Source organism: Bufo bufo, chromosome 7, assembly GCF_905171765.1.
Source record: "Bufo bufo chromosome 7, aBufBuf1.1, whole genome shotgun sequence".
In the NCBI taxonomy this organism is placed as follows: Eukaryota; Metazoa; Chordata; class Amphibia; order Anura; family Bufonidae; genus Bufo; species Bufo bufo.
Window position 1 is genome coordinate 235,456,503 of NC_053395.1, and position 15,549 is coordinate 235,472,051.

General features: G+C 47.8%; 1 protein-coding gene across 2 annotated transcripts in view; it reads right to left on the reverse strand.

Annotated features, from left to right (window-relative positions):
• DPP10 (dipeptidyl peptidase like 10) overlaps nucleotides 1–15,549 on the reverse strand; it is a 305,051-nt gene that overhangs the window by 42,217 nt on the left and 247,285 nt on the right. For both annotated transcript variants that reach the window (XM_040440599.1, XM_040440600.1), the window contains one exon: nucleotides 2,098–2,152. In XM_040440599.1, the coding sequence (XP_040296533.1) occupies nucleotides 2,098–2,152 (55 nt within the window). The remainder of the gene's footprint in view (nucleotides 1–2,097; nucleotides 2,153–15,549) is intronic.

The following is a 15,549-nucleotide window of genomic DNA, read 5'->3' on the forward strand; positions in this document are numbered from 1 at the left end:
ATGAAAGGAGCGGAGGGGGCGGAATGAAAGGAGCGGAGGGGGCGGAATGAAAGGAGCGGAGGGGGCGGAATGAAAGGAGCGGAGGGGGCGGAATGAAAGGAGCGGAGGGGGCGGAATGAAAGGAGCGGAGGGGGCGGAATGAGAACCGGAGGGGGCGGAATGAGGGGGTGGAATGAAGGACCGGAGGGGGCGGAATGAAAGGACCGGAGGGGGCGGAATGAAGGAGCGGAGGGTTCAGGGCGTTACATTCCACTGCCACAATGGGTGGTACTGGTGACCCCATGGCACACAGGTAGTGGTCAGGCAGAGGTTGATCTGGGTTACGATTTTTTGGCAGCTGTGCATGTGAGGTAAGAGGACACTACTCAGTATCAAGTCTTGGATTTTATTTGTGGCGTTCGGCAGGTCTGCATGTTGGCCATGCTGTAGGTCACGGCCTGAGATGGGGCCCTTCCTTGTGTATGGTGAAGTCCACATATGCACCAGGCACAGGGATAATACATGGTCCAGTGCAGTGAGGAGTACCAAGACCGCAGACGCACCAGCACTATGGCCCAGCAGAGCCCACATCTGTGGTCAGCAATGGGCACTTATATCTTTAAGGGGTTCTGCCATGATTGATGCAAAAATGGTAATCAAACCTCATATAGAACATGACAATACAAATCTGGAACCAGCCCTGCACCTCACATGGATCCAGAGATCTCCACATTCATTGCTCCAATCGGTCTGCTAGATTCTCTTCACCAGTGAGACTTGGGGGCATGTCCTCTCTGCTGCAGATCTTGTCATCATGTCTCTCAGTGTCAGGGTAAACCATTGGAGTGGATATCTCCCCGTGTATGTCCTGTCACAGCTGCCGGGCGCAGAGGTCTCCGTCGGCGAATGGTCCATGTGCTAAGCGCTGGGCTGTGGGCCGGGGGAGAGTGATGTGTTCAGCAGAGCAGTGTTTTGTTGGCTGATGTATGGACACCGGCTAGGGCCCCCGCACAAGACGCCGATTTATTGGCTTGGCGTGGATGCATTTGTTAGGAGAACAATATATGAAAGGAACGTTTGTTGTCTCTAGTGCGCCTGATCAGCCGCTGGAGATAATGACGTTGTCCTGTAAATAAACATGCATGAGGATCATAGCAACTTTATCTGGCCTTGATCACTGAGCGAGGATGGATGGGGTTACCTCCAGTGGTTATAGGATACATGTGTTTGTGAGCTGGCTATGTTATTCTAAATGATGTGTCTTGTCTTCCTATGTCATCACTTCCTGTATGTCAGCACTTCCTGTATGCCATCACTTCCTGTATGCCATCACTTCCTGTATGCCATCACTTCCTGCATCCTTGTTACAGGAAGTAAGTGGTCGGGTGATGGGCCGGCCCCTTTTCTATTGTTACACCTTTTGTGAGTAGACAATAAAAGTGTACAGACTGGGCAGAAGCTGGGGAGTGCTCAGCAGAACTGAACATGGTAACACCTGTGTCTGACTCGGACTGCGGCTGAGATTTTTACCTTTCCTTACACAAAGTCTGATGAGAGCGGATTTCTACTATTAATATTTCTACAACACAGGTAATTAGAGAAGTACTGAGATCCAGGTGCTGGTTTAAAAAATGTGGTATATGTTTAATAGCAAGGTTCACATCTTAAAGTCAGGGGAGGACTGGTTCAAAGGAGGCCTGGAGGTAGAAGGTCGTGACCTCTAGAGTCTGCCACTTACAGGGCAGTGCTAATGTCTCCAAGGAGGCAGTTTAATCACACCTCATCGCTTCAGTCCTGCAAATTGCAGCCAACATCTTACCACCTGAGTTTCTTGACCTCATGTTAATTATGATAAAGAGATTCTGGTCACTGCAACCTGATTCCCCGGTATTTATTGCCAGAGATTTCTTGTACAAGTCATTCTAAGGCCACGCTCTTCAGCCCAGTCCTCAGGGCCCCCACCCACAGAAGACCTCAGGTAAGGAAATCCTGTAAACATGACCAGCAGGTGGGCCCCTGAGGGCCAGAGCTGAGGAACACTGATACCAGGGAAGAACCCCTACTCTAACCACAGAAGCTCTGACCACACCAAACAGGACTCTAAAGGAGCATAATTACCTTCCCGAAAATACTCAGTCTGCTGGTGTCAATGTAGGGTTCTCTCAGCAGCCACCTGTAGATGGGAAACACAGGAAGAGTCACTACACGAAGCAACGGAACGAGGGGACAAAGAGCGATACCGATGGATACAGAGGGGACACAGAGCGATATCGATGGATACAGAGGGGACAAAGAACAGCGATGGATACAGAGGGGACAAAGAACAGCGATGGATACAGAGGGGACAAAGAACAGCGATGGATACAGAGGGGACACAGAGCAACACCGATGGATACAGAGGGGACACAGAGCGATAGCGATGGATACAGAGGGGACACAGAGCGATGGATACAGAGGGGACACAGAGCAACACCGATGGATACAGAGGGGACAAAGAACAGCGATGGATACAGAGGGGACACAGAGCAACACCGATGGATACAGAGGGGACACAGAGCGATAGCGATGGATACAGAGGGGACACAGAGCGATGGATACAGAGGGGACACAGAGCGATAGCGATGGATACAGAGGGGACACAGAGCGATATCGATGGATACAGAGGGGACACAGAGCGATAGCGATGGATACAGAGGGGACACAGAGCGATAGCGATGGATACAGAGAAGACACAGAGCGATACCGATGGATACAGAGGGGACACAGCACAGCGCAACACCGAGGGACAGGGAGGGGACAGATTACAGAGTGACACTGATGGTCAGAGCTCCACACAACTACTAAGTGTTTCCTCTGGAGTGTGCACTCCATGGAAAATGCTGCTTCAGGAGCTCTGGCTGGAGAGAGGCTTAGGGAGCTTAGGGGTTAAATAAGTGGCTTAGAAGCCGGTGCAGGAAGGAAGGGTTTGGGCTCATGGAGAACTGGGCCGACTTCTCTGTCAGTTACACAGTAGGGACGGGCTGCACCTTAATGGGGAGTCACTGCCTTAAAAAATCTTTATTACAATAAAAACCTGTAACAGATTACATTCCTCAATTAGAGTTGTAGCAACTGTGAACTGATGGTGGAGAGAAATGATGCAGCCTAATAATCCAGGAGAGTCCAACACTGCGGCTGTAGACACCCTAGCCCTATAAATGTCTGCCCTCCAGCTGTGAAATCATCGGCTCAGCGCTTGCTGTAATAGATCGTCTGCACCGCTGGCCTCAAGCTAACCCCATCTCTAGCTCTACGTGTTTCGGATGACTAAAGGCGCTGTACGCATCTTTTGCGGACCCATTATAATGAAAGGTTCCGTATACAGAACGCAGATAACAGCCCGTATACGGAACACAAAAAATGTTCACGTGCATGAGCCCTAAGGCTCATCAGGAACACGGGGTAAACTGAGCTAAGACAGACAAACATGCAGCACGCCGTCCACCTCGTGTTGTGACGTGGCAGCACCGGGCGCTAGGATGGCCGTGACATGGCCGCTCACAAGCGCTGATTAAAGAGGACCTTTCACTAGAATAAAACATCTAAACTAACTATACAGACATGGGGAGCAGCGCCCAGGGATCTCCCTGCACTTACTGTTATCCCCAGGCGCCGCTCCGTTCTCCGGTATAGCCTCCGGTATCTTCATAGTTAGGCTCCAGCCAGGGGAACCTCCAGGCGTCTCATTCTCTCATGCTGTAGCGCTGGCCAATCGCAGCGCTCAGCTCATAGTCTGGGAGAAAAAAAGCCTCTCGGGCTATGAGCTGAGCGCTGCGATTGGCCAGCGCTACAGCCTGGGAGAATGAGACGCCTGGAGGTTCCACTGGGTGGAGCCTAACTATGAAGATACCGGAGGCTATACCGGAGAACGGAGCGGCGCCCGGGGATAACAGTAAGTGCAGGGAGATCCCCGGGCGCCGCTCTACATGGCTGTATAGTCAGTTTAGATGTTTTATTCTAGTGAAAGGTCCTCTTTAAGTAAAATAAACTCCTCCCATTTAAGCTGATCAAGCCTCTAAGCGAATGAGGGGTGGAGGGCGTGGCTGAACCGCAATGTGACGCCGCCCATAACGCCAGCTTACCTGTCAGAGGCGATAAAGCAAGGAGTTGTAAAACACTATTAAGTAAGTCAGGGATAACTGTGGCGGCGCGAGTCGTGTGCGTGCAGCAGATATACCGGCATATTAAACAGAATTGTAGAAAGATGTAAATGGAAGGGCTCCGACTAGGTCAAGTAATGGAGAAGGATATCCACTGGAGACCACATCAGCAGTAAATGGCGTCTACGGTACCAGGTATATGCAGAAGGCCCAAGACCAGATCTAAGGCGGTTCAGGGGACCCCATGTCATCTGACGAAGTCATAGTGTGCGCTGGAGGCGCGGTTCAAATTGCAGAACCCATTGCTGCCCATCCCAATAGCTGTAACAACCTAACCAAGTGAGTGGGCATAGCGCAAGGGCACATATTACCCCAGACATCTACCAGGGGAGGAGATACAGGCACGAACACCGGAACATCTCTAAAATGCCCCGCTGAGAGTGTTATACATAAGCAGGGGTACAAGCTGTCCCATATCATGGTGGAAACATGCAAACAAGATGCTCATTCAGGCCGTCTCGACACACAGTCCGCAGCCTGAACGGCCATTGTGCCTCTTTTTGGAGCATTTTCTTGTCGTAATCTCCTCCTCTCGGTGATCTTCTGATCACTTCAATCCCCTGAAACCTGACCACCTCCACAATGTTGTCATGATGTGCGGCAACGTGTCGCACACTTGGGGTATCAGAACAGTTATGTATGTCATTGAGATGTTTCCCAATTCATCAGCGAAATTAGCGGATGGCCTTGCCCACGTACTGCTTGCCACATATGCATGTGGCCAGATAGATGACGCCCCTGGTTCTGCAGTTAACGGAGCATCTAGTAACAAATCTCGATAAAAACTACTCAGGTACGTGGCTGCGTTTTCACGCTACAGGTCCTTACTGTGATATGGGGAAAAAAATCACAAATTGAACCAAAGTACTTATCGAAGAACCCGCTGCTGATCACTGGTAACCGAGCCTCCTTAGCTCTGGCACAGGACCATTCCTCCCTCCGGACATGGAAAAAGGACCATCAAGCTACACGAGTTGGCGTCTCTCCTCCACAGTAGTTTCCTGTTGGATATCAAAAGATCGCAACCATAGTGAAGCTCCGACTTCCTCCGTATATTAAAATAATGTATTATACTTACAAACGAACACTTGTTTCAAAGCATATAAAATCACAAACTGCATGCACAGTACCGCCCGACCCGGGTTTCGCTTACGCACTTCTTCAGGAGCGAATATCTTCACTATGCAGTCAAGACCTTGAAAAAACACTCCCCTAAACCCACCCAATCCCTCATTATCCAATTACATACAACCCACCACTAAAAATGTCACATATATAAAAATGTATAGTAATAAATAGGTCACGCTCATCTATTATCATCCATAAGAACCGCTAAACCTATATCATTTGAGTAATTTCCTCATTTGATCCTATTCCTTTCAGCCTGTAAAGTTTGTACACGGCCAGATCTCCATTCACTAAAAGTATCTCGTCACGTGGCCCATTATGTGCCGAGGGGCACATGACAAAGTACACCCTATCAGCACTTAGACACACCCCTTACAACCAAAGGTCCTTGTACATGGCGTGAATCTCCATCAATAGAAGTGGCGCTAATGGTACCAGTAAAAAGTTATTATTGTTAATCCCCGTAATAAATTCCTCCAGCCCCTCTTTGTCTCAATTTCCAAATTAAAAGGCAATCGTCAATGTAAGGACGCCAGATGATCAATTCACCTTTTTCAGTTTTTTTTATTCAACATCGGGGTGATATAGTCCCTTTCCCAGAATTTCGCCCCATCGCCGTCCCCGTACACTGTAAATAGAAGGCCTCATCATACATAAAATAGTTGTGGCAAAGGCAAAAATCTGTACACTCTATTATGAATTTCTTTTGAGCCAGGGTCATACTGGGATTCCTATCCAGCGCTTCCCCCAACCCTTTTAGACCCAAATCTTTGGGAATGATAGTATAGAGAGAGGTAACGTCAACGGTCCCCAGCCACATATCATCACTCCATATACAGTTGCAAGAAAAAGTATGTGAACCCTTTGGAATGATATGGATTTCTGCACAAATTGGTCCTAAAATGGGATCTGATCTTCATCTAAGTCACAACAATAGACAATCACAGTCGGCTTAAACTAATAACACACAAAGAGTTAAATGTTACCATGTTTTTATTGAACACACCATGTAAACATTCACAGTGCAGGTGGAAAAAGTATGTGAACCCCTAGACTAATGACATCTCCAAGAGCTAATTGGAGTGAGGTGTCAGCCAACTGGAGTCCAATCAATGAGATGAGATTGGAGGTGTTGGTTACAGCTGCCCTGCCCTATAAAAAACACACACCAGTTCTGGGTTTGCTTTTCACAAGAAGCATTGCCTGATGTGAATGATGCCTCGCACAAAAGAGCTCTCAGAAGACCTACGATTAAGAATTGTTGACTTGCATAAAGCTGGAAAGGGTTATAAAAGTATCTCCAAAAGCCTTGCTGTTCATCAGTCCACGGTAAGACATAGTGTCTATAAATGGAGAAATTTCAGCACTGCTGCTACTCTCCCTAGGAGTGGCCGTCCTGTAAAGATGACTGCAAGAGCAAAGCGCAGACTGCTCAATGAGGTGAAGAAGAATCCTAGAGTGTCAGCTAAAGACTTACAAAAGTCTCTGGCATATGCTAACATCCCTGTTAGGGTCCATTCACACGTCCGTTGTTTCTTTTCTGATCTGTTCCGTTTTTTGCGGAACAGATCTGGACCAGATCTGGACCCATTCATTTTCAATGGGTCCTGAAAAAAATCGGACAGCTCAATGTCTGATTTTTTTTCAGGACCCATTGAAAATGAATGGGTCCAGATCTGGTCCAGATCTGTTCCGCAAAAAACGGAACAGATCAGGAAAGAAACAACGGACGTGTGAATGGACCCTAAGTGAATCTACGATACGTAAAACACTAAACAAGAATGGATTTCATGGGAGGATACCACCGAGGAAGCCACTGCTGTCCAAAAAATACATTGCTGCACGTTTACAGTTTGCACAAGAGCACCTGGATGTTCCACAGCAGTACTGGCAAAATATTCTGTGGACAGATGAAACCAAAGTTGAGTTGTTTGGAAGAAACACACAACACTATGTGTGGAGAAAAAGAGGCACAGCACACCAACCTCAAAACCTCATCCCAACTGTGAAGTATGGTGGTGGTGGGGGCATCATGGTTTGGGGCTGCTTTGCTGCGTCAGGGCCTGGACGGATTGCTATCATCGAAGGAAGAATGAATTCCCAAGTTTATCAAGACATTTTGCAGGAGAACTTAAAGAGGACCTTTCACCAGAAGAAAGTATGTAAACTGACCATACAGACGTGTAGAGCGGCGCCCAGGGATCCCCCTGCACTTACTGTTATCCCCGGGCGCCGGTTATCCCCTGAGCGCTGCGATTGGCCAGCGCTACAGCATAGGAGAAGGAGACCGCGGCAGGCTCAACTGGGTGGAGCCTAACTACGAACATACCGGAGGCTATAACCGGAGAATGGAGCAGCGCCCGGGGATAACAGTAAGTGCAGGGGGATCCCTGGGCGCCGCTCTACACGTCTGTATGGTCACTTTACATACTTTCTTCTGGTGAAAGGTCCTCTTTAAGGCCATCTGTCCACCAGCTGAAGCTCAACAGAAGATGGGTGCTGCAAAAGGACAACGACCCAAAGCATAGAAGTAAATCAACAACAGAATGGCTTAAACAGAAGAAAATCCGCCTTCTGGAGTGGCCCAATCAGAGTCCTGACCTTAACCCGATTGAGATGCTGTGGCATGACCTCAAGAAAGCGATTCACACCAGACATCCCAAGAATATTGCTGAATGGAAACAGTTCTGTAAAGAGGAATGGTGAAGAATTACTCCTGACCGTTGTGCCCGTCTGATCTGCAACTACAGGAAACGTTTGGTGGACGTTATTGCTGCCAAAGGAGGTTCAACCAGTTATTAAATCCAAGGGTTCACATACTTTTTCCACCTGCACTGTGAATGTTTACATGGTGTGTTCAAAAAAACATGGTAACATTTAACTCTTTGTGTGTTATTAGTTTAAGCCGACTGATTGTCTATTGTTGTGACTTAAAATGTGATCTGATCTTCATCTATGACCAATTTGTGCAGAAATCCATATCATTCCAAAGGGTTCACATACCTTTTCTTGCAACTATATCTAGATTATCATAAGCTGAATTACACTTCCAGTATCTTTTAAATATGATGGAACTTGTATCACAAGAGTCCGGAGAAAATAGTCAACACATTCCGAAAGCCTGCTTGTCATGGACTTAATCCCCGATACGATCGGTCTCGGTTCTCCAGACTCCTGTGGATCTTAGGTAAGTAGTAGATAACAGGGGTGATCGGATGTTTGATGGACAGGAACTCAAATTCCTCAAGATTACTTTTAGTGAATGGAGATTCACGCCGTGTACAAGGACCTTTAGTTGTAAGGGGTGTGTCTAGGTGCTGATAGGGTGTATTTTGTCATGTGCCCCTCATCACATAATGGGTCACGTGACGAGATACTTTTAGTGAATGGAGATCTGCGCCGTGTACAAGGACCTTTAGTTGTAAGGGGTGTGTCTAGGTGCTGATAGGGTGTATTTTGTCATGTGCCCCTCATCACATAATGGGTCACGTGACGAGATACTTTTAGTGAATGGAGATTCACGCCGTGTACAAGGACCTTTAGTTGTAAGGGGTGTGTCTAAGTGCTGATAGGGTGTATTTTGTCATGTGCCCCTCATCACATAATGGGTCACGTGACGAGATACTTTTAGTGAATGGAGATCTGCGCCGTGTACAAGGACCTTTAGTTGTAAGGGGTGTGTCTAGGTGCTGATAGGGTGTACTTTGTCATGTGCCCCTCATCACATAATGGGTCACGTGACGAGATACTTTTAGTGAATGGAGATCTGGCCGTGTACAAACTTTACAGGCTGAAAGGAATAGGATCAAATGAGGAAATTACTCAAATGATATAGGTTTAGCGGTTCTTATGGATGTTAATAGATGAGAGTGACCTATTTATTACTATACATTTTTATATATGTGACATTTTTAGTGGTGGGTTGTATGTAATTGGATAATGAGGGATTGGGTGGGTTTAGGGGAGTGTTTTTTCAAGGTCTTGACTGCATAGTGAAGATATTCGCTCCTGAAGAAGTGCGTAAGCGAAACCCGGGTCGGGCGGTACTGTGCATGCAGTTTGTGATTTTATATGCTTTGAAACAAGTGTTCGTTTGTAAGTATAATACATTATTTTAAATAACGGAGGAAGTCGGAGCTTCACTATGGTTGCGATCCCTTGATATCCAACAGGAAACTACTGTGGAGGAGAGACGCCAACTCGTGTAGCTTGATAGTCCTTTTTCCATGTCCGGAGGGAGGAATGGTCCTGTGCCGGAGCTAAGGAGGCTCGGTTACCAGTGATCAGCAGCGCGGTTCTTCGATAAGTACTTTAATAACAAATCTCCTCTGTGTAGTGGAACTGATGAAGCTATTACCCCACCACATGGAGCCATACGCCACACAGTTACCACACCGGAATGTGCCAGTGAGGCCCGTATTGAGCCAGGTTGTACCTGGAGGGGTTTGTAAAAAAATGTGGACCAGCCTGTCTCTGATATTACGTCCACACCGGTATGTGATGGCCGGTTTACTGCCACCCAAGTGCCCTACATCTGGGTCCGATTTAAGGATACACCAGTAACGTGCTAAGACATCTCGTACCGCGTCATGTGCCTCATCAAATGTGGCAATAATCTGGGCCTGCTCATTTTACAGATTAGGAGGCTTGGGATCCAGCAAAGTGTCCCGATTAACAGCTAGGGAATGATGATATGCCTGTCCTTATATCTGCTGTGGGTATCCTCTCTTTTGGTATCGATTCTGTAAATCTTTAGCTGCCACCCGATAATCGGCTATCCTGGAGCAGTTACGGCGTAATCTTAGATATTGCCCCCTTAGGATGACCCTTTTAAGCGGAATCAGGTGGCAGCTATCCCATTGCAGCAGACTATTAGTGGCGGTTCCTTTACGGAACAGACATTTCCCAAGACCTCCAGTCTGATCTTTGAAAATGGTGAGGTCCAAGAATGTAATTTGGTTCACGTGAATCTCCGACGTGAAAAACAAGCCCAGCTCGTTATTACTGAGGTCTGTGAAAGTCCTCCATATTGCCTGACCAGAGAATCAATACGTCGTCGATGTAGCCTAGACACAGGCCAATTTAATCTGCCCATTTGTTAGTCTCCTCAGAGAAAACCACCTCCCATTCCCACCAGTCCAGGTAGAGGTTAGCGTAAGTGGGGGGACAGGGGCTGGTAGTAGGTGTGGCGGTCAAAGAGGAACATATTATGTTCCAAAATTAACTGGAGTAATTCCAGCACAAATTCATTATGTGACCATAGATGGGTCCCACGCTGACGTAAAAAGGCCGCCACAGCTCCCCACCCTTTGTCATGGGGTATGGAGCTGTAGTGCGCCTCCACATCAAAATTGGCCAGCAGGGTACTGCAGTCTAGCTGAATCCCCTCTAGTTTCTTGATCACGTCCATAGAGTCTCTGACATAGGACGGAAGAGCCAGGACAAACGGTTGAAGGATCGTATCCACATAGCTACTGATATTGTGTGTCAGGCTCCTCATCCCTGAGACAATAGGTCTCCCCATTAAAGGGGTAAGACCTTTTTGGACTTTGGGGAGACTATAGAAGCATGGGGTCTGGGGGTACTTAGGGAACAGAAATGAAAATTCTGTCTGATTAACTTCTTTTCAAGCACCACCATTAGAATATTTATCGACTTAATCTGAAAGTCATCAGTGGGATTGTTGGCCAAAACACGGTAACATTGTTATTGATGTTTAAACACATGTGAGCGGCCGCGTCACGGCCATCCTAGCGCCAGTGCCGCCACCTCACAACACGAGGTGGACGGCGTGCTGCATGTTTGTCTGTCTTAGCTCAGTTTACCCCGTGTTCCTGATGAGCCTTAGTCAGGCAAAACACGTAGAGCTAGAGATGGGGTTAGCTTGAGGCCAGCGGTGCAGACGATCTATTACAGCAAGCGCTGAGCCGATGATTTCACAGCTGGAGGGCAGACATTTATAGGGCTAGGGTGTCTACAGCCGCAGTGTTGGACTGTCCTGGATTATTAGGCTGTATCATTTCTCTCCACCATCAGTTCACAGTTGCTACAACTCTAATTGAGGAATGTAATCTGTTACAGGTTTTTATACTATCAATTAACAGATGTTGAACCTTGTTTGGCCAGATTCCATGCAGCCGTGCACTGGTCACACTGGTCCATGCACAGAGACACTCTGACCTCATTCACTGACCAGTATCTTATCCAGGCCTCTTTCATCACTTTAGCCTGAATATAAAGGACCTGGTCACACAGGTCGTTCCCTTCGACTTATTTTATCAACTATTATAATAAAGATTTTTTGTAAACGTTCTTTTGAAGCAGTGATTTGTATTGTATTGTAGAACATGGACCTAAGAAACGTATACATCAGTAATTCACATTAATGGGGAGGGAGCAACTGCCCCGGAGGAAAGAATGGTTAGGCGGCTGGAGGAGCTTTTATACTAGGATCTGGGGGAGGGTGGAGGTCATACTAATAAGGGGGTAGATAGTGTAGATAGAGAGTGGGATATAGGAGGGGACAGTGGGGGTTTAGTGGGGGCCGGGGTTAGTGAGGAAAGTAGGGAGAAGACTGGGCAGAACTATACACCGATGAAATACAGAACTGCTGGTGACAAGAACCTGTTACATACAAACGTCAACCAAGGTAAAAATCCCGGATATTCACTTTACAGCTAATAGTCATTTAATATGTACTTTCACAAATGTCAGAAGTCCAGCTAGATAAATGGGGGAGCTGGAGGCTGTGGTACTAGAAGAACACATAGATGTAGTTGGTGGGGCTGAGACATGGTTGACTCCTCACATGACGGGGCTGTTAATATTGAGGGTTTTACACTATTTAAGAAAGACCGGGTCAATAGAAAAGGCGGTGGCGTCTGTGCCTGTATGTGAGGAGGGATCTGAAGACAAGTGTGAAAGAGGCAATGGTGGGTGAGGATGTGGAAACCTCATGGGTGGAAGTTCAAAGGGATATAAACACTGAAAAGATAATACTTGGTGTCATCTATAGACCCCCAACATCACAGAGGAGATGGAAGCTCAACTGTATAACCAAATAGAGCGGCTGCACAGGCGGCTACAGTGGTCATAATGGGAGATTTCACCTTCCCAGACATTGACCGGGGTCATGGTTCTGCCTCAACCGCAAAGGGGAGAAGATTCCTCAACTTGCTGCAGGACCACTTTATGGGCCAGTCTGTAGAAGCCCCCACTAGGGGCGATGCTCTGTTGGATCTGGTAATCTCTAGTGATGCAGAGCTTGTTAGTAATGTTACTGTTTGAGAAAGACTAGGTAATAGTGACCACAATATAATTATATTCCCCCGAAACTATAAGAAGCAAACTCTGTCGGGCAGAGCAAAGACACTGAATTTCAAAAAGGCTAATTTCCCCGGGTTGAGGGCAGCATTTCAGGGCTTAAACTGGGAGCAGCTACTGTCACATAATAATACTGAGGATAAATGGGAGAGCGTCAAATCCACATTGAGTAATTGCAGTAAAAAATGTATTCCTTCAGGTAACAAGTATAAACGGCTAAAATTAAACCCCCGATGGCTTACAGCTAGTGTATAAAAAATGCAATAAATGACAAAAAAAAAGAGTATTTAAAAAATACAAATCTGAGGGGTCAGCTGTATCCATTGAAGATTACAAAGGGCTTAAAGCGAACCTTTCACCAGGATTTCACTTAATAAACCATCACCAGTACCTTATAGATTATCCTCATTGTGTTTCAATGCATTCTTGTCCCGCTTTCCTGGGATAGATATTGATGAAAAAAACGACTTATAAAGTCCTCGTCTCCAGCTCCTGAAGTCACGCTAGAAGTCAAGGGGGTCGCCCTTCCCTCACTCCGGGCTGTAACTCCCCTGCCCTAACCCCTCCTCTAAGTAGTGTAACTGACACCCTGCTCAGTCGCCGGGACCGCGCTTGTACTGGCGGCGCATGCGCCGTCGGTCTCAGTAGCAGCGCGCCTGAAGAACAGAAGACAGGGAGGCATCTGGGACGGACGGCGCATGCGCGATTCAGTTACAGGATCGCGCTTCAGTCCGCGCGATAGACGGGATTGCGCTGCTACTGAGACCGACGGCGCATGCGCCTCCAGTACAAGCGCGGTCCCGGTGTCAGTTACACTACTTAGAGGAGGGGTTAGGGCAGGGGAGTTACAGCCCGGAGTGAGGGAAGGGCTACCCCCTTGACTTCTAGTGTGACTGCAGGAGCTGGAGACGAGGACTTTATAAGTCGTTTTTTTCATCAATATACATCCCAGGAAAGCGGGACAAGAATGCATTGAACCACAATGAGGATAATCTATAAGGTACTGGTGATAGTTTATTAAGTGAAATCCTGGTGAAAGGTTCGCTTTAAAAAGGAGATAAAATCAGCAAAAATACAAAATGAACAGCAGGTAGCAAAAGACAGCAAAACAAGTCCCCAAAAATTCTTTAAATATATAAATGCTAAAAACCAAGTTCTGAGCAGGTAGGTCCCCTAAATAATGGTAAAGGGGTGTAGTCACTGAAGATAAGGAAAAGGCAGAGTTACTAAATGTTTTTTGTTTTTTTTAGCTCTGTATATACAAAAGAAGAGAAAGGAGATGATATCTGTGGTGCCAGGGCTGAGGAGCTGATATCGGTAGTGCCATGGCTGTTAGGGTTAGTACATCCGATAATATACTCAGTTGGCTAACTGTACATATGGTCCAGGCTAAGTTATATACGTGAACAAGGCTCCTGGTCCAGATGGATTACACCCAAGAGTTCATAACCCCTCAAGCCTCCATGACGTACAGGTTCGTCATGGCAGCAACCTGTCACTACGTCTGTAGACACAGTGACAAGGCTGAGATCCCAGTTGTTACATACAGCGAGGAATCTCGGCTAACCGGCGCAGGACCAATGAGGGTTGTCCCAGGCCGGTGATCGCTCTGATTGGATAATCTATACAGACAGAGGATTCTAATACCAGCGAAATGTCCTGATCCCCACAGTTCTTGACTTGTTAACGATATCGGCCATTTAACCCCTTCCATGCAGCAGTCCATAGGGGCCGCTGTATGGAAGGGGTCAACAGGAAGGGAGCTGCAATTGGGCCGCTGCCCTGCTGTGGCAGCATCCCAGTGGTTACCATGGTAACCGGATGCCCTCACAGCCATCCAGATTGTCATGGTATACCTGAGCCTGATCATGCAAAGTGTAAATGAAAATACACTGCACTATACAGTTGTCAGAGTAACCTGATTTGTTTTTATGAGGGGGTCAGTAGAAGCCTGGATAGAGGGGCGGCTGGGGACATAGTGAGGTCAGTAGAAGCCTGGACAGAGGGGCGGCTGTGGATGTAGTGAGGTAGGTAGTAGCCTGGACAGAGGTGCGGCTGTGGATGTAGTGAGGTACGTAGAAGCCTGGACAGAGGGGCGGCTGTGGATGTAGTGAGGTCAGTAGAAGCCTGGACAGAGGGGCGGCTGTGGATGTAGTGAGGTCAGTAGAAGCCTGGACAGAGGGGCAGCTGTGGATGTAGTGAGGGGAGTAGAAGCCTGGACAGAGGGGTGGCTGTGGATGTAGTGAGGTCAGTAGAAGTCTGGACAGAGGGGCGGCTGTAGATGTAGTGAGGTAAGTAGAATCCTGGAAAGAGGGGCGGCTGTGGATGTAGTGAGGTGAGTAGAAGCCTGGACAGAGGGGCGGCTGTGGATGTAGTGAGGTCAGTAGAAGCCTGGACAGAGGGGTTGCTGTGGATGTAGTGAGGTAAGTAGAATCCTGGACAGAGGGGCGGCTGTGGATGTAGTAAAGTCAGTAGAATCCTGGACAGAGGGGCGGCTGTGGATGTAGTGAGGTCAGTAGAAGCCTGGACAGAGGGGTGGCTGTGGATGTAGTGAGGTCAGTAGAAGCCTGGACAGAGGGGCGGCTGTGGATGTAGTGAGGTCAGTAGAAGCCTGGACAGAGGGGCGGCTGTGGATGTAGTGAGGTAAGTAGAATCCTGGACAGAGGGGCGGCTGTGGATGTAGTGAGGTCAGTAGAAGCCTGGACAGAGAGGCGGCTGTGGATGTAGTGAGGTCAGTAGAAGCCTGGACAGAGGGGCGGCTGTGGATGTAGTGAGGTGAGTAGTAGCCTGGACAGAGGGGCGGCTGTGGCTGTAGTGAGGTGAGTAGAAGCCTGGACAGAAGGGCGGCTATGAATGTAGTGAGGTGAGTAGAAGCCTGGACAAAGGGGCGGCTGTGGATGTAGTGAGGTCAGTAGAAGCC